The following is a 27,819-nucleotide window of genomic DNA, read 5'->3' on the forward strand; positions in this document are numbered from 1 at the left end:
GCCGCGGGGCTGGGGATGGCGAGCCCCGCTGTGCTGGGGCTGCTGCCCCCCCTGAGCTCCCCGCCCGGCCCCAACCTGAACAACAACAACAACAACAACCAGGGCGTCAGGAAGTGCGGGTACCTGCGCAAGCAGAAGCACGGCCACAAGCGCTTCTTCGTGCTGCGCGGCCCGGGCGGCGGCGGAGAGGAGGCGGGGGGCGCCCGGCTGGAGTACTACGAGAGCGAGAAGAAATGGAGGAACAAGTCCGGGGCGCCCAAGCGGGTGATCGCTCTGGATTCCTGCCTCAACATCAACAAGCGGGCAGACGCCAAGCACAAGTACCTCATCGCCCTCTACACCAAGGACGAGTACTTCGCTGTGGCGGCCGAGAACGAGCAAGAGCAGGAAGGCTGGTACAGGGCTCTGACCGACCTGCTCAACGAGGGCAAGGCGGCCTGCCAGGGGTCCCCCTACCGCCACCTCGCCTCCCCCTTCTCCGCCTCCTGCGGCGCGGCCGCCGCCTCCCTGGCCGCTGCCGGCGAAGACCTTAACTACGGGCTGATCGCGCCGGCCACCGCTGCCTACCGAGAGGTCTGGCAGGTGACGCTGAAGCCCAAGGGCTTGGGGCAAAGTAAAAACCTCACCGGCGTCCACCGTCTCTGCCTCTCGGCCCGCACGATTGGGTTCGTGCGCCTCAATTGCGAGCTGCCTTCGGTCACGCTGCAGCTGATGAACATCCGCCGCTGCGGCCACTCCGACAGCTTCTTCTTCATCGAGGTGGGGCGCTCGGCCGCCACTGGCCCCGGCGAGCTCTGGATGCAAGCGGACGACTCCGTGGTGGCCCAGAACATTCACGAGACCATCCTAGAGGCCATGAAGGCGCTGAAGGAGCTGTCCGAGTTCCGGCCCCGTAGCAAGAGCCAGTCCTCCTCCTCCTCTTCCTCCGGGGGGGCCGGCGGCCCCGGCGGCAGCGGTGCCTCCGCCACCCACCCCATCACCGTGCCCGGTCGCCGGCACCATCACCTGGTCAACCTGCCTCCCAGCCAAACCGGCCTCCTCCGCCGTTCCCGCACCGACAGCCTCGCCGCCGGCGCTGGCACCAAGTGCACGCCGTGCCGGGTGAGAACGGCCAGCGAGGGCGACGGCTGCCGGGTGGGCTCTGCGGCCGGCAGCCCCATGAGCCCGGGCCCCGTGCGGACCCCCCTGAGCCGCTCGCACACGCTCAGCGGCGGCGGAGGGCGGCAGGCAGGGAAGCTGCTCCCGGTGCTGGCCGGCGGCGGCGGGCTGCAGAGCAGCCGCTCCATGTCCATGCCCGCCTCCCACTCACCCCCCTCCGCCACCAGCCCCATCAGCCTCTCCTCCAGTAGCGGCCTCGGCTCCGAGCCTGCCCACCCGCATCACCCGCAGCGCCCGTCCAGCGGCAGCGCCTCGGTGTCCGGCTCCCCCAGCGACGCCGGCTTTATGTCCTTCGACGAGTACGGCTCCAGCCCAGGCGGCGACCTCCGGCCCTTCTCCTCCTCCTCCACTGCCAGCAACCGCAGCAACACCCCCGAGTCGGTGGCCGAAACCCCCCCAGTACGGGACCCGGGGGGCAGCACCGACCTCTACGGATACATGGCGATGGAGCGGCCCCCGAGTGGCCGCCTCTGCTACCGGCCCTGCCCCGACGCTGCCAGCGACAGGTGCCATCGGAAGCGGACCTACTCCCTGACCACGCCATGCCGGCAGCGACCCGCCGCGCCGCAGGTTTCCTCCGCCTCCCTCGACGAGTACACGCTGATGCGCGCCACCTTCGCCGGCAGCGCCGGCCGCCTCTTCCAAACCGGGGCTTCCCCCAAAGTGACCTACACCCCCTACCCCGAGGACTATGGGGACATCGAGATCGGTTCTCACCGCAGCTCCGGCAGCAGCAGCACCAATCTGGGCCCGCCAGCAGTGGGGGGAGGAGGGGGAGATGATGACGGCTACATGCCCATGACCCCCGGTGTGGCTGCATCTTTAGGGCAGGGAAGCCGGGGCAGCGATGATTACATGCCCATGAGCCCCACCAGCGTGTCTGCCCCCAAGCAAATCCTGCAGCCCCGGGCAGGGGTGGGTAGTGGGTCCCCGGGAAATGGGAGCAGCTACAAGACCAGCTCGCCTGGGGAGAGCTCCCCTGACGATAGCGGGTACATGCGGATGTGGTGCGGCTCCAAGTTGTCCGTGGAGAGCTCAGATGGAAGGCTGAGTAACGGCGACTATATCAATATGTCCCCTCGAGACCCCCAGAATGGGCCCCATGCTCCCTCCCTCACCCCTCCAGACTTCTTTTTTGCCCCTTCAGGGCATGGGTCCAGTGAGCCCCCAAAGCCCAGCTGCTATTCATACAGCTCCTTACCCCGCTCATACAAGAGCCAAGGCTTGGCAAAGGACAGCGACCAGTATGTCTTCATGAACTCCCCGGGCAGGATGATCCCGGAGGAGGCGGTGTGTGGAGCGAGCCAGTTGCCTACAGGCACGTTCGCCCCCTCCAGCCACTCGGTGCCTTCACCCCTGCGGCACAGCCGGACCGAGAGCTTCCTTAGCCAGCGGTGCCAGCGGGTGGCCCGGCCCAGCCGCCTCTCTTTGGAGACCTTGCGGACGGTGCTGCCCAGCATGAATGAGCACCCTCTGCCGCCTGAGCCCAAGAGCCCTGGTGAATACATCAACATTGACTTTGGGGATGCTGCTGTCTATTCTCCCCCCTCGCTGCCTGCTGACAGCCCAGCCTCCTCCCTGGGCTCAGGCACAGGGCAGAGACGCTCCCCTCTCTCTGACTACATGAACATTGACTTTGGGTCACAGTCTCCCTCCCAGTCGGGCACGGTCTCGGTTGGCTCCTTGGAAGCTCTCTCTCCAGGTTCTTCCTCCAGCACCAGCCAGCCCAGTGGGCGCTACCTGAAGGCGGCTGTGGAGGTGGCTTGTTCGTCCAGCCCATCCGATGGTGGTGATTACACCGAGATGACCTTTGGCATGGCCACTACCCCACCTCAACCCATCGTTCAGAAACCAGAAAGTGCCCGGGTCACCAGCCCCACATCTGGCGTGAAGAGGCTCACCCTCTCCGGGGTGGAGGCTTTCATTCTCTCCAGCCCTCCCCCAGACCCAAATCGGGGGGCCAAAGTAATCCGGGCAGATCCCCAGGGGCGGAGGAGGCACAGCTCAGAAACTTTCTCCTCCACCACCACTGTGACCCCGGTGTCCCCCTCCTTCGCACACAACCCCAAACGACACAACTCGGCCTCGGTGGAGAACGTGTCCCTCAGGAAAAGCGAAGGCCTGGAGGAGGAGCAGGGTAGCAGTCCCATGTGCCGGGAGACCTCGGCTGGCTTCCAGAATGGCCTCAACTACATTGCCATTGATGTGGTGGATGGGTCCCTGGCAAACTGTGACAAATCCAGGTTGAAAGCTAGGCACCTCCTGAATGGGGGCATCAATGGAGTAGAGATGAGCACCTATGCCAGCATAGACTTTCTGTCTCACAACCTGAAAGAAGCCAGTGCTGTGAAAGGTGAGTAGCTATGTGTGACAGTGCCTGCAGTGCATGTTTGTGCTCTGTGTTTACCATCACAAGGTTGTGTGTTGTTGTGTAGAGCACTATTCCTCTTGGCTTCCTTAAAAATCACTTTTATCCCTTTTTACATGTCCTGTAATGAGCAGTCCTGGAGGAACTTGGTGGCTCTTTGTATCAGGAAGAAGGTTTAATTTTGGACTATTTATTCATGTTTCAATACTACTGTATTACTGCCATTATTATGTATTTCTGCTTCTGAGTATCCCACGAGAAGCTGCTATTAACACAGTTTCTATGTTTGGGCTGTATTCAGAGTTTTCTTAAGTAAGATTTTGGAACGCGTTTAGAAAATGTGACCTAAATAGTTTATGTTAATGCAACTTCTAAATACTATTTAGAAATGTAAAATGATTGAGTTAAAACCAGGTTTGTTTGACTGAGGACATGAGATTACAGAAACAATCCTTGGCTCTCTAGCTGAGAAGGTCTGTAATATTAAATTGAGAAGGATAAATTTAATATCATGGTTTTGAAATACCTTATGTCTTGCAAAAGTTTAACACCAAATCATAGTGAGCATGGAATGTGAATTTAAAAAATGGTAATTCTTTCCAGAAGTCACTATATGCTTGCGCTGTTGTATCACATGTTTCACTTAAGGGCCCAGCCTGTGTGGGTGTGTAACAGTGTTCAAGTTGATGGCTTATGGATTGCAAATGTTGGGTGTCAAATTGAAGAAATCTGAAATTTAGGGTGAGAGAGAATTTCTATTTCCAGTATGTAGCTATTCCTTTAATTAGGTGCTGGTTATGCTGAGAAAAGAAGGAAAGAAACAAATACCCTTTCTTATTCCCCAAAATAGTCCTCCACCTTCTCTCAGTGAGTGAGGGTTTGTACACAACTGGAGCTGGTTGAGGAGGGCACAGAACAGCCAGTCTTTCAAGGAGGAAAAGTTAATGAGATACTTGTAAGAATTCTCTTGGCTCTTAGATTTATGCAAGACATCGTAGTCAAACCTTTATGCATAGACAGCTTTAATACGTGTTTATGGGTATAGCTGGGTGAAATAACAAGCTGTGCAGTATTTGCTTGGAGAGTAGGTATTGCTTCTCTATATCACAGTGCTTCGATAACAAGCGAGCAGCAGAAGCTTGTAAACTTGCAGGGTTTTTTTAGTTCGTGTTTCCTTAGTAGCTAGTTGATTTTGAAGAAGAAAATATTTTCTCTTTTGATAGGAAGTACAGGAAGATGGAAAAGATGAGAGATCCACCGTTTGCAGAGCAAGCTTTGAACCTAATTAAGACCAGAGGATTGTTGAATGCAATGTCAGAGTTTGAAAAGATGAAGGCTTATTCTGAATGACTGGAAGGGTTGAGGGCAGAGCCTTATTTGTCTCTTGCTTTTAGTTTTGCTGGGGTCGCTTTCAGGATCCCTGTGGCTTGCCCGAGCCCGGTGCGGATGCTGCAGCCCCCGCTCTCCTTGCCCGGCCTTGGGATGGCGGTTCCGGGCGCCAGCAGACGATCACGCCCCTTTGCTTTGCAAACGGATTTTTCGCAGAAACGAGGAGCTTGTCTTGAGCCACCTACAGCCCCGATTGCAGATGAAGCCCGGTGTTGGGAAAGAGCTATTTCCACAGCATTCCCCAAACTGCTGGCCCTAAGGGGGGGTGGGGGGGGGGGGGGGGGGGGGGGGGGCGGGCGGGCACCGGTTGCCGGGAAAACCCGGCGCGGGATCGCGGCCGCGGCAGGCGGCACGCGGGAATGGGAGCGGCGCGCGGGCAGATAAGGAGAGGGAAACGAGCGCTGTCCTTCCCATCCTGTAAACAAAGGGATAATGCAGAGAACGCAGCCGTGTTAATGTGGTACGCGGCTTAAACCGGAGAGGGCTCAGTGCTGCTGTGTTTGTCCAAGGACGGTTATAGGCTTGCCTTATTTTAATATTTAATCTGCTTGTGTGTTTGTTTTTCCTCTTTCCCGTAAGCTTCTAAACGCAGATCACATGGAGGAGTGGTGCGGGGAGGCTCGTTGGGATTGACCCTATCTGTAGGAGGTGGGCTGTCTTCTCCTGCACCTTGCTTCCCTGAGAAGGGTGCCAGCCTGTAGGGTGCACTCAGAGGTACGGGATGCAGGGATGGATGGATGGAACCAGAGTCAGGTCAAGGTAGTAAGGAAGAACCTCACACCACCAGCATCCTCAGCCAACAGTGGGTTGGGTACCAAAATCGGGGCATCAGGTTAATTGCATTCATGGCAGCCAAACTGGGAAAGTAACAGTGTGGGGAAGGAGAAATGCATCCTAAAGGACTTCACTGGCGAAAGTTTAAGCAAATAATAAACTTTTGCAAATTTCCTAGTTTGCCTTTTGGTTCTCATTGGGATTTCACACTAAAGTTTGTTTATGGAGAGTCTTCTGCCAGTGCTTAAAAAGGTCACCCAGAATTTTACTAATGTATTTGAGTTTCAAGCATTGTGATTCGGGAGACTACTAAGAATTTCACATTTTACTGAGAAAAATATTCTGTTTAAAGAAAAGTGTATTTTGCACATAAACAAGATTATTTTAACAGTAGTAATTTGGGTATGTTTGAGAAAATGTATTTCTGTAAAAATTACTAATTTGCACAAGAGAGGGCTTATATAATCAGCATTGTTTGTTTAGTTTGCACTTTTTTCAAACTTTGTTTTTAACTACTTCAGAAAAGTGAAAGTTCTGCTTCAAGAGTGGTTTCTAGTAATTATAAAATGGAGAATCCGCTTCTGTTCAATGTTTAGAACAAGAGACTCTGAGATACAGAGTATACAAACAAGCTCCTTGTAATTACTTTCTCAGAAAACTAATATTTTGGTTTGTGCAACATACATGTAAAAAAACATGTACTGAGTTCTTCTTTAAGGATTTTGATTTGTGCAAAATACATGTAAAAATCAGTTTGAGTTTTTCCTTCAGGTGTGTAGGAGTAGTTGTATTTTCATGTGGATAAATGTTTTAAGGGAAATAATTTGTATCATTAGATTATCATTTAGGCTGGCTTTCACATGTAGTGTGTTTCTCTGCTATCAGTAACTTGCCTCTGCTGTAGGGAGTGCTTTGCTTTTGGAAATCTGTGTCTGTGTTATCCTGTCATGGTAAGAGCAAGGAGTGCATCCACAGCTGTTGTCAAAACAGAACAGTTAAAAAGTTGTTTGAAGTTATTGCTTCATTTACTTTTACTGTGTTCTAAAAATGTGCAAATATTTAGGAGTTGGAGAAACAATTGCCTTCATCTGATATGTAAATAAAATAATACTGTTATTGGTGGTTTGAAACTTGTTACTTGCTAATAACTAGCCGTTGTTCTTAAATTATGACTGCTTTTTTGCTTAGAAACATATGGACTGTGTATGGATTTCATTATTTATGGAGATGTTTATACTCATTTTTCTCATGAAGTGTGAATTATTTATTCCAGTATATTTATGACAGATTGCACTCAACAATGATGTGACTTTTTGTGATGGATCTTAGTTCTGAAGTCAAAGTTGAAGTCAAGTAGAGGTTTTGTTTCTGTCTCAGTGGGGTTAATATTTTACCTTTTGTGTGTAATCCTGGAATTCTTAATTAATCTAGTGGGTGTATAATAGGGAATTTTCCTTAATCTAAACCACCAGAATGGGTTATCTTTAATTTTATTTTATTTATCATTCGCAGATTGCTCTGTAGTTTTAACTTGTAAATGTTTTTAGTAGTTGGTCTAGTTTTCTAAAATTGAACAGATACTACATATAATAATGCAAAAACCCTTGAGGTTTCTTTCCCTCCTGTTTCAGTTTCTTTTGCCTTGATTTGTGTGAAGAAGTCATCGTCTATAATGCATCTGCTTAAAATCCTAATAAGGTGATTTTTGATAATAATGATCCTCACCTTGCACTCGACTTGTCAATTAGCTTTTAGTTTTGTGAGGGTTTTATGGTTGCACCTAAACAATAAAAAAGCCTATCTTAATAAAACTCTTCCTCTGTCTTTCTAATGGCGTTTTGGATTGTGAAGACATAAACTTTGTTTCCTTTTTCTTTGGGATTACTTTACACAATAAATTATATTACTAAGTTGGTTTTTTGACCTCCTCTTCATATGCCAACTGCCAAAAAGTTTTGGTTCTCAGAGCAACATGAGAATGTTTTTCTCTTTAAAAAAACTAATGCTTATTTTAAAATGACTTCTTAAAAGTATTAAAATAACTATATGCTGTGTTAGAAATCTATACATCTTTTAAAGTCCTTTTAAAATAAATCTGTTGTAGTAGTTTCTCTTACTGTTAAGTTCTGTTAGAACATGAAACTAACAGCAGAAAGAGCTGAGCTGAGTTTTAATAACGTACATAGCTTTAATTTTTAACTCACACATAGAATTAAAACTTTGAGATTTTCTTTTAAACATCTTGAAATTCACTTACTGTCTTTCAAAAGAAAAAGGCGCTTTGCAGGTGACCAAGCCAAAATAGTTAGATCTGAACCTAGCAGTGCCACTTGGGAAACACAAAATGTAAACTGAAATAGTATCTAGGATTAAAGGAAGCTTTTAATATTTTAAATTATGTTGATTATATGGGTGTCAGCTTGTTACAAACAGATAGAATATCATAACATCTATTAGACTTTTTTTGCTTTACACTTTAAATTATGTTTAGCTATACTGCTCATAGAAAGAATGTCATGGTTACTTTTGAGTCATTTAAGATAAATTGTTATTGACCAAATTGAATGGTGGGCTTGTTCTAAAATGAACCAGTACAGTCATTGCTCAAGGCTGAGGAAATGCTTAGGTTGATGATTGCTTCTGATTACTTGATTTCTTTCAAGATAGCTACAGAGACTAACGTTCGTTTGTAAGTAAGAAGAATAAAGGAGTGTTTGAATAGAAAGAGTATTAGGGCATGTTTTATATGGTAGGGTTGGTTTTGGTTTTTTTCTGTTTTTTTGTTTTGTTTTGGGTTCTTTTCGGGTTTTTTTGTTGTTTTTGGTTTTTTGGTTCTTTTTTTTAAAGGAGAGACTAACTTGGGTTTCTTTACACTTGATTTACTCTTATTTTTAAATAGTGTTAAATACACTGGAATGCTGAAGTGGTTTATAAGCTGAAACACAGCAAGCATCCACTGAAAAATGTAGCCAGTTACTGTAGGCAATCTAACTTCCTTCCCTATTCAGCAGTTAAATGGCAGCATAATTTCATCCAGGTATTTTCTGTCTATAAGTATTTCTCCTAAAGCACCATTAATATGTTTCTTTTTAAAGTAATAAACATCTAAAAAGTGGTTAAATCTGGCTTTTTTCTTCTGAAATTATTGAAATATAGTATCCTTTTTATACTAGTTGTCCATATGTTTTTTTCTTTGTGTTCATTATGTTAGTTGTAATATAGCAAATTTTGTGGAAATTTTAAGTTGATACACTATGTGTAATGGCAATTTAGAGTGTATATGTTGACTGATTTGTTAAATTAGGATGTGTAATTATGAGAGTTTCACAACTCTCTGGGGTTTTTTGTAGTTTCTTACAATGTTTGCTTCGAAGTGATCTGTATGCATGGAAATCAGTATTATCCCTTGAGTTTTTAGAAGATGGTGTAGTGACCTCCAAAGTTCAGATATGTTTTCTTTGTGTCTGTTGTCTGGAGTGTAGTTATTTTTAAAGTTTTGTGCGTATGTATGTAGGGGGTCAAGTGTGGCAGCTTTGTAAAGCTCAGTCAGCTCAATAGTCCCCTTGTTGCTGATTGTTGAAAGCTCTGGCTTTCCTACACAGAGTTTTCAAAGGAAAACTTGTTTGTTTGTTTGTTTGTTTTGTTGTTGTTTTGGGTTTTGTTTCACTTGTGTTTGTGTCAGCTGCCTTTAGCTGTGTGGGCTTCTTGGATTAGTCAGTCTGCCAGGGCTCTGGAGAACCAGCAGCAGTGAACAGAACCAGCAAAGGTGGCTGCTGCCATTGTCTTTTAAATGCAAGGTACAAAGTAGCATGCATTTTCCCCTGCATCTCTGTCAGCTTTGGAGGAAGCCCGGGTTACTGGTTTAGATTGTGTTTGCAATTCCACACTAGTGGAGTAGAATGAATCCCCCCTCAGTTGCAGGGTTGTGTTCGTAGTTAATGCAAGCTTTTAAGACTTGGGTATTACAAGCCTGATGCAAACCACAGAAAAATCAATGCAAAGATTGCTTACATCTTTACAGAGGGTCACCTAAAATTTATTTATTAGCATGTTAAAGTGCTAACATGTCTAGTAACATTTCAGGCTGGCTCAAAGACAGCAGTAGTTCATAATCTTTGTGTAGGCAGTTAAACAGTAATGAGTAACTTTCCTGAAGAATAGGTGAGTGCCTGCTTATTTCCATGGAGTTATGCTATTTCTTGGTAGATCAGGTGACAAACTGGATACTAAACTGGAACTGTTTAGGAAAGATTTTCAATCTGATGCTAAGAAATCCCCTTAGAAATTAGTTTAAAAGACCAAGGACAATACTTGGAGTACTATTATTATTTTTGCTTTAAAAAATACTTCAAAACATTTTTTAGTCATGATGACCTCAGATTGTATATAGCTGTATCAAAAACGGTAATTTAAAAAGTCAAGTTCTTACTCACAATGCAGGACAAATACACTCTGGAAAGAGGCTTGTTACTAGTGAACAGTGGAGAGATACTTTCTATCGTAAACATCTTTGATGGTAGGGTGGTTTTTTTTGTTTGTTTTCAAATTCAGAATTGTCCATCTCCGTTAAATAAAAGTTATTTCAGAGTTTGTTTTTTATCTCTGTAAATCAATCACAAAAATAGGAAAAACAACCCAGGCCACAAACCTAAGCCCCCACCTCTGATGGTAACATCTACACTGCAGAAGAGTAACGTAATAGCTTTATTGCATAGATTAGGAATGATTCAGTGTTTTGTTTACATTATTTGTCAATCTCTTCAGCATCCTAGAGGAGAACACTTCCTTCCTGGCAGATGGCAGCCCCAGGGCCATGCACCTGCCATTACAAGTACTACACAGTAGTAATCTATCCCAGCATCGCTGTTGACAAGAGGCTAATGATTGGAGACTATCTGCCTGACAGCCTAAACAAAATAGGAACATATTTGTCCTTCAGCGAGGGTCTGAGAGATCTTAGGTAGGACAGTCAGGAGAGTATGCTGAAAAATTATAATGGGACTTAGTTTAGACCTCTTTGGTAGTGTTTGTAGTATGAGCCACTTGTAAGATAATGATGTTCAAAAAGCAGACCGTGTCTCAAAGCAGGGATTTTCTGTTTCTCTGGCAGAGCAATAGCTGACGTGTATTAATAGCTGTGTGTTGACGGGGGGAGGTTTGCACGATTGCTCTGGCTGTGCCGCTGTCCTCTGCGGCACCGTCTGCCCTCGCTGCGAGCCGGGCGCGCTTGGCTGGTGGATGGGGCCAGGAGCGCCGTTAGGAAGTCAGAATGTCTCTCTCATTGTTTGAGTGGTGTGTTTGGTGTTTGCATAATGCATTCCTATTTCAATAATTTGATTTGTAATTTTATGTGTTTTCATTATGACATTAGACCATAGTCTCTTTATTTCATTTTTTGTTCATTTCTCTTATGCATATGTGTGCGTTTGCTTTTCTTCTCTGAAACTGGTGTGGGCGATGTTTCTAGGGGACACTACCCAAGGCAAGGGTATCTTTGAACTAGGCCAGGATGTTCTTTGCTAAATTTAAAAACTACCCAAATATTACCCAGAGTTTGTAGGGTATTAAGCAGGATTACATGACGCACGGATTAGACATTGTTGAGCAGCTTGTTTTTGTTTGAAGGGGTCAGAAATGGAGGCACTGGGGCTCTAGTGTGATGCCGAAATAGCAAACTTGCTGATAATCACAAACAGCAGAAGTTTCTTAGAAACAGTAGAGCACTTTGGAGAATTTTCCAAGCTTTCTCCAAGTGATGCTTTAGTAAAATTTATTTGATATGTGCTGTGATGATAAATGTAAGGTATAAAACTCACTGCTCTCTAGAGTTTCAATTTCCAAATCTGTTTCACAGGTACTTTAAAGTACACTAAAAACACCACTGTAAGTGCAACTTGAGGCAAAGGACTTTGATTCTCTTCAGTCAAAAACAAATCAATAAATCATCCCAGTAACAGTGGGGAAATCATGTCAATGAAATAATATCTAAGCTGGTTTAGATTTGTCTCTTGCATTGTTTCCTCTGAGGCAGTATATTATTTTTAAAAGTCTTTATGGCAGTCATGATGTCTACCTCATTAAACTGAGTGGCATTGTCAAGGTAAGGCAAGGAATTTGAATTACGAAGACTTCCTTTCTATTTTGGTTTGTTGGTGTTTTGGGGTTTTTTGTTTTGTTTTGTCTTTTGTGATTTGTTTGTTTGGTTTGGCTTTGAATCTAGGCTTTTTCTCACCAGAAGTCACAATATTGATTGAACAAGGCACAGGACAGTCTTTTGGGGCTGAGTTAGGCTTAAGTGTTATGTAGAAGGCAATGGTGTTGAATAGTCACTCAAGAACAAGAAAACAATGATGTTTTTGGTTTAGTCTGCCTTCACTGATGGAGATAATTTCGCCTGTAGAAACTTACTAGCAATAACTGGTAATGTTACATTTTTGCATTATTTAAAAGAGTAAGAGTAGAATTGACAAATGGATGCAAACCTCACCAGTTTTCTAGTTAATGCAAAACTTTCACATCACCAAATTGACTGCTTCAAATGCTGTGGTCTCTTCCATGCTTGAATTACTCAGAAGTTATGAATTTCTTTTGTGGTCTTTTTGCTAGTTCCTCTAGTAGTGATTTTTTCAAAAATTCCAGTGAGTTGTTTTTAGTTTACTTCCAAAGGCAAACCAAAATCAAGTGATGTGTTTAACTAAAATTTTCACTTATACCTAAAAAAGACTTCTTGCGAGGAAATAACGAGATTTGGAACTGGAAGGTGGAGGTAAAGTTCTTCTGAAAGTCAGTTGCACTCAGTTGTGTTGTAACATCATTCATTTTTACAACATAAACATTTGGTAAAGTTTATAGGAGGGTGGACCTGCATCTTCTACAAGAGCTTTCATTCCTGAGCAATTAGTTCTGCCAAAATTGGTGAAATATAACTATAATAACTAAATAACTATATATATAAATACATAGTTATATAAAATAACTACAACTATAATAATGCTCTCTCGTTAACATAACAAAAAGAAAAGTTACACTTTCGCTGTAACAATACAGAAGTGATAAAGATTTGTCTTGGTGATTACTGTGAAAGCTGTTTGTGAATTATGAAAAGTCACTTAGTCGAAAATTATTTGCAATTAGTTTTAATCTAGCATAAGACTTCAAACATTTGTGTTTGGATTTTGAGTCAATCTTGTATAACAGTACAAAGTTACATACTTTTCTGAATGTTGAGGTTACAGATTTAGTGCTCATGATATTAACAATAGTAGTAGAAAATGAACTGTTTGGAGCAGCATTAGGAATAAATATATGTATATGACCCTGATGCACAGAATACTTGAAAGAATTGGCCATAAACTTAAAACTGTTACTACTTACTGTTTTAATATCCCAATAGTCTAGCAGTTACTCTATAGCAGTTACAAATAGCAGAGAGACTCTTAACATGCTCTAATGGGTGCTAGGATAATATTGCTTTCTTTTGGATACCTACAGAAAGGTGACTTATTATACAGTTCTGTTTTAATTTTCAAATGTCAAATGAAAATTCAGTAAAAAAATGAGCTTTTAACTTTAACCTTGAATGATGTATTTTCATATAAATGGTAGATCGTGTGGGCTCTAAATAAATAAATTGGTGATACTTGGATGTTGAATGTTAGCCAATAGGATGATTTCCAGATACAAATGCACTGATGTATTTCAGCACTGTAAGTGATTCCTCGTTTAGGTCCTCTCTTCCCCCATGCTACTCCTTCCCTGCCATTAATTTGAATATTCAAGGGACAGTAAATGGAAAGGCTTGTAAGATATGGTAACATGAGATAGTATATCTGGTACTAAAAAAAAAAATAAATCATAATTTGATACTAGTGAAATACTATTGATTCTTAGTAGAAGTCAGATTCAGCCCTCAGGAGGTAAATTGATGGACATTTATTTTAGTACATGTTCACTTGACTGTGTGAGGAAGTCGAAACAACAGCTTAGATCTTGCAGCTTGAGTGAGCACAGTGGAACTGGTGTGCCTGAATGCAGAGAGAGCAGGACCATGCTGTGAATGAGCTGTGTAGGGTGTTGGGATGCCAGGCTTCTGTTTGATGGAGTCATTGTGAGGGGTCATTTAGAGTCTACTGAGTCTGAAATTGTTCCTTGAGTCTTGAGTTTGCTTCATCAGTCACGAACACGGCAAGCTTTAACTTGCCATACTGGACATGCTGTGGATGGATGCTATGTTGTCATATTAAGAGAAAATGCTGCAATATTTTCTATTCCTCTCACTCCTCAGTAGATGTTTCCAATTTTCTGTGTTCTCATAGATTGGCTGTTTTCACTTTTACAGGGTGACAACATTTCAACCATAGTGTTTTAAAAACACGTGGTGGGTGTTACTTCCATTATATTTTGTGTCAAGTAGATTTGGGCTGGTATTCCACTTACTTTGCCAAAGTATTCTACTGTACTTTGCTGTAAAATAGTATTGATTTAGTGCAGCTTATGCTATATCCTTAATAAAGCATAGGAGAAACAGAATGAAGGTTTTATAATAATAAAAAAGAAAAAAAAGAAGAGGTGCTAGAACTTTAGAACATGTTCATAGGAAATAGTGAGTTATTTTGAGATGCATAGGAGACAACTTTAAAATCTCCACCCCTACTGGAATGAAGTGTGTGCATCCTGCCTTTAATCAGATGTCTTAACCTGTCTATCAGGCACTCATTTTTTTTTGACTTCTTGAGAGATTTTCCAGTTTGTTTTCTATGTTACCTGAGCAGCTGACGCTTCATTCTACTCTGAAGACAAAGTTCCGTTAAGTTCTGCCGAAAATGTCAAAACAGTGGACAAACAAGTCTTTTATTGAATCTGTATGTGAAATGTTTTTGCAATCTTAATTTGATTTTTTTACTATATAAACCCATTGTTTTATTGGGCTGTGAAGTGTCTTTATCTTACTCATTCATATAGCCATGTTGAGTGTGTGTTTATACCTGAGTAAGATCTTAATTTTGGTTCTGTAGTCAAACATTTCAGTATGTCTCAAAATATATTAACTCATTATTTGCATCAGATACACGTTATTTTCTTACTCCATGTAAGAATTAGCCTTGTTTGTGCTTGATACATAAAAGCTTGTTGTCTCATATTTGGCAATTGTAAATTAATTCAGAAGCAATAGGAACTTGTGTAAATTATGTGATTTAGTTGAGGAAAAACATTGAAAATAAGTGGTACAGAATATAGTATACCGTGGCTATGACTGTAATGGTTGGAATAAACAGCACTACTTTACTTGTCTTTTAAGTTTGAAATTCTGTTTCTTCAGTGAATCACGTGCTAGTGCAGTTTTTTTTCCTAGTAGGTATGTTCTTCTTGATGTATATGGTGACAGTATTCTTTAGCTTCCCTGTTTCTGGAATGTGGTAACTTTTAATTTGACAGAGACTTCCAAGATTTTTTTTGTAGCAGTGATGAGATATTAATAGGGAAGCTCAGAACCATTTCTCCTCTCTGTCGTGGATTGTCTTAGGTCCTTTCTTTGGCCATTTGTAACCACATAATATCTTTCTGGAATAGTAATAATTAATTGCTTCAATTAATTTTTAAAGGTATTTTAGCTAAAAATAGCTACTGGAAATAAGGATCTCTAATACAGTCCACAGACAATTTTTACTGTAATTTGAAAAGCTTTGATACAGAGAAACCAGTCATTTACAGCCTGTTCATTCTGGGTTGATTTCATATATCTTCTGTGGACATGGTTATGTGAACTTGTCCAAGACTTATTCCTGGTCTGTAGGAAAGTGTATCTGTGGTCTCTTGTCTCAAATGTAGATTGAATCTGAATTTTTTTTTTTTGATGATGATTGTTGGAGAGGCTGAGGGATCAAAGTGAGAGACTCAAAATTGCTGTATCTTTTATTAATGCCTCAGGTTGCTTGGTTGCTTGATTTTTTTATTTTTTTTTTTCCCTCCTTGTAAACAAGCAGCTTGTGTTTGCTCTAGAAATGTTTTGGTAGGATTGTTTTGCCTAGATGGGATGGGGTAATTTGCAAGCTGAGGGAGGATATTACAGAGGAGGCAATTTATCTGTGTTTTTCTTAATAGGTTTTGTGAAATTCAGCTGTGCTGGGATCCTGTTTTGGTCTGATGGACATGACTCTAATTAAAAGGGAGAGGCTGTAGGTTAACCATAGGACATGAGAATCTTAAGGGACCTTCATGTATTTGTCATGAGTGAAGCTGCTTAATGTCTTCTGTGTTGCAGATTGCAACTCGGGTGTCTCCAGTATGTCCTAAGGGTCCGTGTTCCTGGTTTAGATTTCTAGGTATATGGTGGTTCTCTTTCATCTAGCCAGTGCTGTTGCACTTTATGCAGAACTATAATAATAACTGTATAATCCCTACACTTGCACCTTAGGAGCCTACCAAAAGACTCCTCTTCAAAGAAGGATCTGTGTTCTGTAAGTAGTCATTAAAAGGATGCAGGTGCCTTTTAAGTATTGAAGAGCCTGGTCAAAGCCAGACTTGGGAACTGGCACAAAACCACCTCCCTTGACCATAGAGGGAGCCTATATGCTTGGCATAAATGGAACATCTAACTTCCAAAGATCTGCAGCCTGTAAGATCAACCTAGCTGTGCAGAGTCTTATTTTAAGGGAAAGGACTTGAAATAAGATTGATACTTTTATGTGGATCAGCTGGCATAGTTTTATATTCCTGCTTGACCTGGACCGTGTGTTAGTTAGTTGATGATATATTGTACTTGTTCAGTAAATATGAAATTAAAAGGATTTGTGTTCTCTCTAGCTGTGCAGCTTCTGTGCTGTTGGCTGAACACTTTTCAATATATTTCCTGGTCAACCCAATATGTGACTGATGCAACAGTATCAGGGCCTTGGCATTTGCAAGCAAACTTGGGCTTTAAAGGTGCAGATGCCTCGGGGAAATACTGGTGTTCTGCAAAGCATTTCCTCATGGCAGTGCCTGCAATCTTTCTGTTCTTCTAGAACAGCATCATAGCTTTATAAAGTCTCAGCTACTGCATTGTTTCCTTCGGGAAGTCATAGTTCCTTAATAAGATATCCTGGGGTGTTCATCACACCTATTTGTGATGTCCTAAAGAGCTTTGAAGAGCTGGGATGCTGGCAGTAGGAGAAAATGCATGCAGATTTTGATGTGCTAGAGAGCTTCCCTGAAATCTAGGGGAATTCTCTGCTAAGGATCGTGGGATTAGAGCCAAACTCTAAAGTATTCAATCTTAAGTGACGGAGATGGGTTTTAATCTGTTTTATAGAAACGGTCACGGCAACATAATACAATTTCAGAAAGCTGAGAGTGTCGGTTATGTAGTTGTGTGGTCATATATATTGCTATAAGTAAAATGGTTTTTTTTCTAAATGCTGTATTGGTACTGCTGAGCCTTTTTTAGACAATTAAGTGTAATTGGTTGCTTATAAATATGTTTGCTGGCAACAAATATGGGGAGCCATAAAACGAAACAAAGACACCTGTGTAAGAGCCCTTGGGAGAGGAGGAAAAAACTGGTGAAACAGTAGAGTACACCTCTGTTTCTGTAAATATTTACTGAGAGCTCTTATAATTACAGAAGAAAGTGCATCTTGCACTGGAGCTAGTTGCAAGTAATTTTTGATCTTTTTGAAGAAATCGCTTTGAAGCTTTGAGAAAAGTGCTGTGAAAGCACACTGCTCTGAGAGCATAGTATTTTTCATACTTTTAACAGGTTGGTCTGCTGGGGGATTGTGTTCGAGTGGCTGTTTTCGAGGAGGCTTAGTGGGCTTCTGTAGAGTAGTGAGTGTTAAGCCTGAAAAACGTGAAGGTGTTGAAATCCACAGGGATGGAGAACCCTGCTAAATTTGTGATTCTGGCTTTCAGAAAGTATACAGTGTGCCATGGGCTGCTAGTCTACAGTACCAAGGAAGTTAAGAAGATCTTGGCTCGTGGTCTTTAACAAGCTGACTTGTCCTTACAGGTAAATAATTAGAAAGTAAAGAGAGCTTTGGGTAGCATCTCTGTTTGCAAAATCATTATCTTAGATTTTGTATGCAGCTGCTTTTGACCCACTGTCAGAGAGAGGAAACTGGATTAGGGGAGAGCATAACCTGCTTCAGTGCAGCATTTTTGTGCTTTATTGCTCACTTCACTAAATGGTTTCGGGGAGTGGTGTTGTATTTTCATCATGGAACATGATGGAACTTCTTGCCTAGCTTCATCTTTTCCCCACTTCTCCGTTACTGACAGATTCGTATTGACAAAGGTGAGGCCACAAAAGGTTTCTGGAAAAGCATTGATAAAATTGGAAAATAATCCTTTAAAATCTTTATCCTACTTGAGGTTGCTCAAGAGTTTTAAGTGAGGATGTGGCAAGAAGAGAAATCTGTAGGGAAAGGATTGCCTTCCTGTCCTTGCAAGGTTGTTCCTCTTATGCCTTCCCTGCTTTCTTTTCCTCTCTTGTGTATCTCTCCTGCAAGAAGATGTATTTCTCTGGACCTATCTCTTAACCTGAAAGTCAAAAAGCTGCAGTAGCCAGCTAACATTTAGTGTGTGACCATCCAATGTGTTTAGGTGACAGGTGAGGTGCCTAAGTCAATGTATGTCATGCCAGGGGCGTTTGTCTCCTTGGTAAGCTGTCTGAAGGTCAGTGTACAAAACAAGAGGGTGTTTGGTGAAAGTTGAGGAGAACCTTGTGTTTTAAAACATGCTGCTCTCTGGAAAATAAATGTCTTCCTCTAGGATGCTCTTGTAAATCTGAAGCCTCTTTTTATACTAGGAGCCTAAGCCGTTTAGCAGTGATGGAGGCAGGGATTACTCTTTGAAAGAGTACCTGGATGTAGTGTTTTTGTTCCCCTCTCCACAATATTTGTGAGAGCACTTACCTGGGACTGACCAGTGTCCAATATCTTTCTGGCTGAAAAATTATCTCAATCATCTTTTCCCCCTCACCACCTTATGGCACTTATTAACCATATATTGTTTGGTAGAGTGCTCTTGTTCTTTCTTATTGCAGCTGTTTTTGTGGAATAATTAGATATCCACTGTAATGGAAAGGGAGACTGAACATGACTTCCCACAACTTCCATGAGTCTTCATCCCTGTTCCTATGAATACTTAAATTTTTAATGTGAATATTTCTTCAATTTAACCAGTGGAAAAGGTTGCTTTTTATCCCAAGTGGGAGAGGGGAAAAGCATACTTTAAAGTTCTCTGAGAACACTGTAATTTTGTGTTTTCAGGCATGTGTTTTCAGTCTAGTGGCTCAGGAGCAGTTCTTGAACTTTTGTATTTGTCCCTTGTTACCTAGAATGGCAGTCAAAGCTCTCACTTGTCGATCTGAACCAAAAGTCTGATTGTACTTTTTTTTTTTTTCCACCTCAGTGTTACCTGCTGGAAACAGGACAACTAACTTTGATGGCATTTCAGTTGGCAGTTGTGAGAGAATATCTAGCTCTGCTTCACAAGAGCTCTTCTTCCTTGTCAAAACTTGTTGACCTTGTTAATGACTACTGATATAAATTAGAAAAGGCGCAAATATGCCTTTGACATCCCAGCTGAGCAAACTTCCTAGCAACTGTAAAGGTGTGTAAAAGGATATCATCTCTGTTCCTAAAATGAATACCAAGTTGTATACCTCACAGGATTTGAGATCTTTCAGAACTCTTATTCATCAGAGCCCAATATAAAATAGGACAGGAAAATGGTTGCTTAAAATTCACTGTTTCTTTCTGTTGACTCTGAGTTGGAATGGCTGGCTTCTCATAGGGTAAGCAGATCAGAAGTGCAGAGGTACACACAGAGTTTGGTAGAATTTAGCTGAGTATTGCCTAGTATGTCCTTTTGGGGCAGGCATGCTGATTCAGTTGTTGTGTCTCCAGAGATGGGGTTGGTAGGTAGTTTGGTGTGTTAGTCACTGATCCCTTCCACTCTTGCTTTTTATCACTTGGAAGGTGAGCATGTTGTTTTGCAAAAATTCTGTCTCTTAAGAAGCTTCCAGGCTCGCTTTGTGTGCAGAGTGGTATTGTAGGAGTTCCCACATTTTTGGCAGGCTGCTCCTGGGAAAAGCTGTGCTCTCTCTTTGGTGTAGTGAATGGAGCTGTAAATTCAAGTCAACAGCTGCACTGAGGCCGTGTTTGTGGTGTTGGGTCTTGAATCTGCACTGATACAGCAATAGTGTGATGGCTGTAGGGCGGGAGGCAATTTTACATGTATGATAATGGTCATCGACCAAGAGCATGACTTCTTGTTGTGTGATGGTTAAATGCTGTGTGTGCATTGTGGAGTGCCTCTTTGACTGACTGCCACAGACAAATCTCTCCAGTGGCAAATTTTCTATGTATCTTCCACATCTGCTTCTGTGTATGGGTTTCTGTCCCTCTTACAAGCTCCCAGTGGAAGGGCAGAAGAACTAAACATTTTTATTTTCTAGCATTTTGTTTACTCAGAGAAAGCGGCTTGATTTTGTTTCATTTCATGTAATGCTTTTGAGTGGTTGTATACCCAACTTGCAAGGGACAGGATAATTGAACATATTTCAGATAGTACTATGTTGAGGAGTTTCTGTCTATTTTATTTAATACCTAAGCATGGGATTAAATCCCATCTATACATATTTGTTTAATAGTACACATTGGCTGTAGCTCTGAAATTAAGAGATATAATAGCAGCTGTATTAAATTAATCCTGGGAAAAATGAGCATGTCTAGTTTCTTAATTTTAAATTGGAAGTGCCTGTATTTATTATAATTGATATGGAAAATGTATTTCTGGACCAGCACTATAAATTCATTATAATTGCATTTCTAAGTTTTATCCTTTTATTTTCCACATAATTAGTACTACATAGTACTACAAAATCTATAAAAACCTTAACAAAATTATATGAAACATGAATTATATCAAATTCCGAAGTCAACTAAGCATAGCCCACATTCTCATCTGTAATTCTGCTATAGACTCAACTGCTTAATCTCCAATGCAAGATCATAGGTAAAATAAGTATTTATCATGTAAATATATGGTATCAAATACAAAGAATTTTCATTTTTAGTACCTTTGGTTAAAAGATGATGCTCATTAGAATCTCTGGGGGATTTGTCCATGACAGCAGATGAACATTTAACCTCTTGACAGTATGCTTGAGCATGCAAACCCAAAAGGTATTTGCAGGTACTGACATACAACATCTTTTTCCAGATAATCCAGCAGTTTGTTTCCCACTTTAAAAGTTAATCTTTCCCCATGGTTATATTAGTGCAGTTCAAAGTGATACTATTCTAACCATTTGACAGAAAAATACTGTGAGCCCATTTTAATATAATTACTGTGGATGCAAAATGCCTACTTTACTACTCTAAAGAAATTTAGTGATGTTTAAAAATTAATATTTTTAATGAAGAATCTGTGTAGAGCAGATGCTCGCTTTTTAAAATTCATAAAACAAGAGACATATCTGAACAACATCATGTACTGTTTCTTAGTAGAGTAACATATCAACAGGGCCTGGTTACTTTGTGCAGTGTGTTGCTGATTATGAACAACCATGACCTGTTTAAAAAATAAAGATAACGTGGCTTTTTCATTTCATGGTTTAACTTGTTTTTTTCATCAAATGTGGAAACATTTTACTTTGGATTGATATTATTTGTGAGCTTTGTAAACTTTTAGAGCATACTACTTCATGTTTTCTTGCAAAGTATTGGTAAAGTGAATGTTTAAGCTCTGATTGAAACCGGTTTCTCTGAGAGTGTCTTTGCTCAGCTTTATTTGATAAGAGTGGTCCTGCTAAGTGGAGCACAGGTTCCCTGGAATTACTTGAGGAGAGCCATAGCTCAGCACATGAGCTATTCTGTTATCTTCAGCAGGGTTACCTATGATGTTAAGTACAGTATTCATTGCGTTGCTTAATGAGAGTTGGAGCCAGATCAGGATTTGGTTCCCACTGTGCACCTCCCAGTAGTATCCTGGGTAGCAGTCAAGCTGGATCTGCATTTGGATGCTTGGCCAAGTTTGTGACCCTACGATGTGTGTGCATCCTGTGATGCCTCCAGTAAGGAAGCCCTTGGAGGCTGTGGTTCAGACCACCTCTGGTTGCTGTCAGTGCCTGGTCAGCAGGAGTTTTTTATTACTATCAGGTCTGTGCTGTTCCTTCCCATCCTCAGCCTCCCTCTGTGCTCCACTTGCTTGCAGACACAGAGTGCTGTGGGCGTGGGGACGGTGCTGCCAAGGCTCCAGGCTCCAGCCTGTGTGGGTGCCTTTGACCCATCTCCTGCCGGGAGCCCAGCCAGCACAGTGCCTGCTGCTGGAGAAAGCTTCAGGGCTGGGAGGACAGTGTAACCTGCTGATGGAGGCTGCCTTGGCCCTGTCTGGGTGGCAGCAGCTTTGCCGAGGGCCATACGTCTCCTCTCAGGTGTCTGGAGTACCAAAGATGTCTCTGTGAGTGAGATTCAGTTCCTTGTGTTGTGCCGTCTAATGGCCTGGCCTGATGCCCGCAGATGTATGGGCTGTTAACCTCCAGTTTGGTTGTATCAATAGGATTGCTCTTCCAGGAAAAGTTAGTTAGCAGAATCCCAGCCTTAATCGATTTGGCAGATAACATGGGGAGGAGAAACAAAGGGATAAATCCACTGAGTGATTTACCTAGAGTCAGGGCAGAAGCCTGCAGCAGAGCTGGGGGTTCTGTGTCCAATGCCTGATGTGCTCTGGCAGTCACACTGCCAGTGGAATAAATTTACTGATTATGAATAAACAGCAGCGTGTTTTTGCTACCAGCCACATGAAAAACCGTTTCTGCCTGCATGCTTGTTAGCAGATGAGAATTATTTTTAGAAATTGAAAAAAATTGTATTTGCTGCTTACTGACTTTGAAAATTAATAGGCAGAGTAGATCTTCTTTAATTGACTAACCATTGTATTCTCTTCACAGTATATTTAGCAAATCTGTGAGTATTTGGTAGTTTCATAGCAGTTTGTGTGTGTGTTTATTCTCTGATTTATTCTCCAAGAAGCACTGGTAGAATCAGAAGACTTGAGTAGTTTGGAAACTCGGCAATGATCATGATGATTTTCTTAATAAAGCCCAAAAATAAGAGGAAACCTCAGTATTGACACAGTGCTGGACTTTGTATTTTGATTAGTGCATGCCCACGGGCAATGAGGCGACCAAAGACCAAATATGTTTGTGCCCTGTTGGAATTTTGAATTCCTGGATAAAGACGGTTCATACGGCTGTGACTTGCTATGTGAGTGGAATGTTGACTTGAGGCTTTAAATAAATAAAAGATACTGAGGTAAAAATAAGCATGATGTTGAGGGGTTGGGGTTTTTTTGCTTAGTTTTGTGTTTTACTTTGGCATGGAAGCTGCAAACTTTTTTTCAAAGCAGGCTTCCTCTGAAGCTGACATGGGTCAAGTGATAACAGTAGTTATTTTTCCTTTATTGAATCAAAGCTTATTCAAAACATGATTCAAAGCTTATTGAAGTTGGAGGAAATAGTTTTGTTATTGAAGACTATGTTTGGGGTGCTTTTTTTTAGCTACAGATCATCATTATAGACTCATTGGATGATGTATTTATTGCATCATGAGGTCTTAGGCTTGTGCTCACAGTCCTGTCATCCACCTACAAACCATGCAAACTAAGTTATGGAGGTGTTTTGAAGCATCAGCCACTTCACCTCCTCCAGTTTAATTCTGACTGGATAGTACCTGCTATACTGTAAGAACAGTGTCAGATATATTCTTCTCTCATGTCTGCCCTAGACTGGCATACTTGTTTGGAACCATACTTGTTTGTATCCTTTGCATTTTCCACCAATTTCTCTATCTGAAGTTGAGCATTTAAATTTTTGGTTTTTTTAATATTGTACTTGGCTTTCATGCTCATTCTCACTTTGGGGAATGGAAATTTAGTTGTCATGTTGGTTTCCATTTGAAGGAAGAAAGTTAGCAAACACAGAGTTTGAACACTCACTTGTTTGCCTACATGATGCATCTATGCTACTTCCCTGAACAAAAATGGGAAAAAGTGCTTTGTTATTGTTCCTCAAATGAGGAATTGCTGCTCCCATCTGAGAGCTGTCCATCCTGCCCCATGCTCACCCATGCAGCCTTTTGGGATGGTGTTGGCAGATTTGGAGCTCCCCCCCAGATTCATCATAAACCAGTTCAAGTTCTTAATTTGAAACACTCGTCCAGAACAAACAATGAAAACTCCTTTACTGAAGACTGAATGGATAGATTTTACTTAGTTTCTGATCAGAAAAGAGGCAGCAAATAAATGGCAGTGGATGGGGGCAATGAGGCACTTTTTCTTTGGTCTTGGCAAGCTATTAATTCATCTTAAGATATGGCATGAAATAAAATCCCAAGTAATATCCTAAGTATTTGATCATATAGTGGCTCCAGTTGACTCCAGCAGGACTAATGCCTTAAGTAAACCTTAGCTCCCAGAGATTCAAAGCAATTTGGCAAGTCTTTACATATTTGTAAGATACATCAGCCTTTGGTTTTGGGTAAACTTGAGGGAAAAGGCTTTGTATTGGTGTATCAGAAGCTTATATGTGTTGAAAATTGCACAGATAAGTGCTAGGCTTACTTTGACATCCACATTTTGTATCTTAATTTATTTTGGTTTTGTGGTCCCAAAGAATTTGAAATAGATAGGAATATTGACTTCTTCAATACAATACAGTCAAAACTATAGACTTTTCTAAGTAACAATGATTGTTCCCAAAATGTTCCAAATAACTTCAGTTTTTAGAAAAACTTGTATAGTACATCATCTAACTAAAATTTTCATTTAACTTGTAAACCTGGGGACAACATGCAACAAAGAAAATTGTTATAACTATTAAATTTTGATTTTTAATGGCCAGATTATCAAATCATTTTAATTTTGTGAGTTAATAAATAATAATTTGTGGGGTAGGCACATACTATCCACTAATTCTTTGCAGTGAAGAAACACTAAAGGAGTCAACTGCATGTTTTTAAGTAGAATGGGTCTCATTGTAATCAGTTTCTATTTCACTGCATAATTCACCTTGACTGTTTAAAGCAGCTTTGTAGTCAGTAATTGGGAGAAGATTCTTTCCTTTTGCATGCCTACTCATTTTTTTTACTTCTGGAATAATAGTTGTTTAGTAAATCAAATAACTAAATTAAAAGAAGGTTCTTTCTATACGTTGCTTATTTTTTTAGTAGACTTCTTCCCTAAAGACAAGGTAACTTGTTTTTAATGTTTGGAAATGGAAAGCATTTTGTAATATCCAGCTGACAAAAAATAAAGAGTTAAGCTTGTACCTATTTTCTCCAACCCCTTTTCCTTTCCACTGGTGCAAAAAACTGTGACTGTCACAACTTGAGTGTGTGGGGGGGGATTTTGTGTCAAGTTTTCCAACCCATTCTGTGTCCTGCAGTTTGCTGACCTGAAGAGCCTTAGCTGAAAGGTTCTGAAAAAGAGAATGGTGTTAGATTGGGAAATTCTCCCTTTATTGCCTTTGCAATACCTTATGGTGTATACAAATATGAAAGCAATTATTGAACAGCTGTGCTTTTTTTCAACATTCATTCATTTCTTTCAACAGAAAGCCCATTCTGAATAATCTCTCTATGGTATTTTTTGTGTTGTCTGTATCATATATATGAAAAAAAATTTGTAGCTTTGATTGACTTTCTTTCATTTTTCTTTTCAGAGTGAAGGAATTAGTTTTCTCATCATGACCTCAAACAACAGAGTACAACATTCAAAGAAGCTGCTCGGCATATTTGTTTTTGGGTTTTTTTATTTTTGTTTTTGGTAACTGAAGCTGCTTAACGTTTACTTTATATTGTTGTTAGTGTTGGTCCTAACAGTTGCTTAACTGTTGCGGGCTAAACTGTACAACAAATCTGGGAGGAAGGGAAGGCAATCTGCCTAACTCATTACCTGTCCATGGCATCTGTGTTATCATTTTGCTGCTGTTTCGACAGAAGTTGGAGATGCTCTTTAAATCATAGGAACTTTTCTGCCGGCCTCTTTAACGAATGGCCAATGCCTTCATTTTCTTTTTCTTCAAGGACAAACTGTATTTATTCTCTGGCATATTAGGGGATTCTGTAACACCTGCTGAAGCAGCAAGATCTGGTATTTACTGGCATAATTTCAAGCCTACGACAGTACTACCTACCTCAGTTCAAAGTAAAGCCGGATTTGCAGTGTTGGTGTACAACAGGAGCTCCTTTTTCTCTGTGCTGAGTTTCTCAAGAATGGTCGCCAGCCTTACTGAACTTGCAACTTGTACAGCTGCTGCAGCTGCTGGGTTTTGAATCACTAGCTGCAGGGTTTACTTCTCAGACAAAGCCTAAGTAGGGCACTGAAAAGTCTAAAATGGGATGAAACTCTGTGAATCAGACTTGGACAGAGGATTCAGAGTAGTTAAAAAATATAAAATGTGTAACTGAAGCAACATAAGTTAAAAACATCAACCTGTATTAGGGGTATCTCTGTACCTTTGACACACTTGTTTAATCCTCTCTATGTAGGTGTTTATGTAGGTACTTCAGATTGCAAAAGCCTTTTCTTCTATTTAAAAGCTCACTTTTGTCAGCTAACTGTTCTTAGCTGCATTTCTTGTAACCAAAAATCCACATAAGCATGCTAGGAATGCAGGGATGATAATGGGTATCGGGCAGATTCAAGAGCTAATGTTAACACAGTATTATTATCTTGCCATCTATAAAGTCCTGATATTTGCCTTTTACCAAGAAAGCACCATTGTAGCTGCAGGCACTATTACAGGGAAGAAGAACCATAGCAGTCACTTGTCCTGAGTTCTTTTCAAGGCTAACTGTGCATCACATTTCCAGTGGCCTGAAAATCTGAGTGGTGTGGCAGCTACTCTCACAAAAGTCACATACAACTGTTGCACCAGACTAGCAGAATGTCATGTCATGCCACCTTGCTTCTCCTTTGATTGAAGTGTTTGTGTACATTTTAAGGGTACCCCTCCAGTGCCTGCTCTGATAGACATGTAAGTATTACTAAATTATGAGTTATATGAGGCTCTTTCATTTTCTTTATTTTTTTCTTTAATCATTGTGCTTGGTGGAACCCGTACTTCACTATTGACAATGCATTATCTTCTTTTGGGATTTCTTTTTCTGAGGAAGACGAGAGTCAATGTCTTAAAAATACAGTGAACGGCAATGCAGTCTTCCGCTTACATGCTGAATTTTTAGAACTGAGGATTGTATTACAAGACAAAGATGAATGTAAACTAATTCCTTCCCTACTCCATGGTACACTTTATTTTTCAGTGTAATTTTTGGGGTCTTAAATCACAGCAATGCGTAGGTTAATACAATATTAGATCTAAAATCAATTTAAATATCTGATCTGATTGAGTTTTTCTCTAGTACTAATGATATAAATGGTTCTAAGACCTTCTAAAATGGCTGCTTGTTGAAGTCTGGAACTAAAAAAACCTGCATACCTTTGACATTTTCTTTCTGACCCCTTCCTGCCCCCTGCCAGCACTGAGTGTGGTACCTGCTGAATTCAGTGTTTTGAACGCCTCTATTTTCAAATAGCCCTTTGTATCAATTAAGAAATCATGCCACTAAAACAAACGGCTAAACTACATACAGCAACTTAAAAAAAAAAAACAAAACTTGACAAAATAATAAAATATTCTCTATCCTGTATATTTCACAAAGGCATATGCAATACTTACATTCTTAATTTAGTTTACAGAATGGAACCAAAATGTATAAATGTTATGTTTGCTAAAACTTCACAATGTATATTGGGTCTTTGTACATTTTGCCTGACTTACCTTAAATTTAAAATATTTTTTGCTATATAACCTTAACAGTTATTAAGCAGTGTTTTCTTTTTGGGTACGTATTGTTTCTGGATATCAAGATGTTAAATATATTTCTTGCTATTGTGATATGACAAGAGACTTAACTTATCTTGCTGTGTCTTCCAATGTACACGCTGTATATAAGGATAAATGTGATGCTGCTGGAGACCAGAATAAATGGAACTAGAGTAGTGTATTGTATTTAGTCTGTATTGATCATGGATGCTCTCCTTAATAGCCATATGCAATAAAATACGTTATTTATGAAAGCAGTAAA

The 27,819-nt window shown here is 41.2% G+C and overlaps 1 protein-coding gene and 1 long non-coding RNA gene across 3 annotated transcripts; both read left to right on the forward strand.

Moving 5' to 3' along the window:
- On the forward strand, positions 1-27,819 carry IRS2 (insulin receptor substrate 2). 2 transcript variants are annotated; one of them, XM_014883241.2, is made up of 2 exons: positions 1-3,511; positions 25,392-27,819. In XM_014883241.2, exons 1-2 carry the CDS (start codon positions 16-18, stop codon positions 25,394-25,396), a joined length of 3,501 nt encoding a protein of 1,166 aa, XP_014738727.1. In that variant the 5' UTR covers positions 1-15; the 3' UTR covers positions 25,397-27,819. The 2 variants fall into 2 exon arrangements, with proteins under 2 accessions (XP_014738727.1, XP_014738726.1); XM_014883240.2 differs by lacking the exon at positions 25,392-27,819 and adding an exon at positions 4,750-5,175.
- Positions 5,230-25,293, forward strand: LOC148224913 (uncharacterized). The gene is made up of 2 exons (XR_015801748.1): positions 5,230-5,629; positions 17,579-25,293. It is a non-coding gene; the product is annotated as an uncharacterized LOC148224913 (long non-coding RNA).

This window comes from Sturnus vulgaris, chromosome 2, assembly GCF_052056855.1.
Source record: "Sturnus vulgaris isolate bStuVul1 chromosome 2, bStuVul1.hap1, whole genome shotgun sequence".
NCBI lineage: Eukaryota > Metazoa > Chordata > Aves > Passeriformes > Sturnidae > Sturnus > Sturnus vulgaris.

What these genes read in the sequence shown, in the direction of transcription:
- IRS2 (XM_014883240.2), top strand. Translation starts at nt 16, where the DNA reads ATGGCGAGCCCCGCTGTGCTGGGGCTGCTGCCCCCCCTGAGCTCCCCG. An exon ending in AGAAGCCAGTGCTGTGAAAG is followed by an intron (nt 3,512 to 4,749) that starts GTGAGTAGCTAT and finishes CTCTTTTGATAG; the next exon opens with GAAGTACAGGAAGATGGAAA.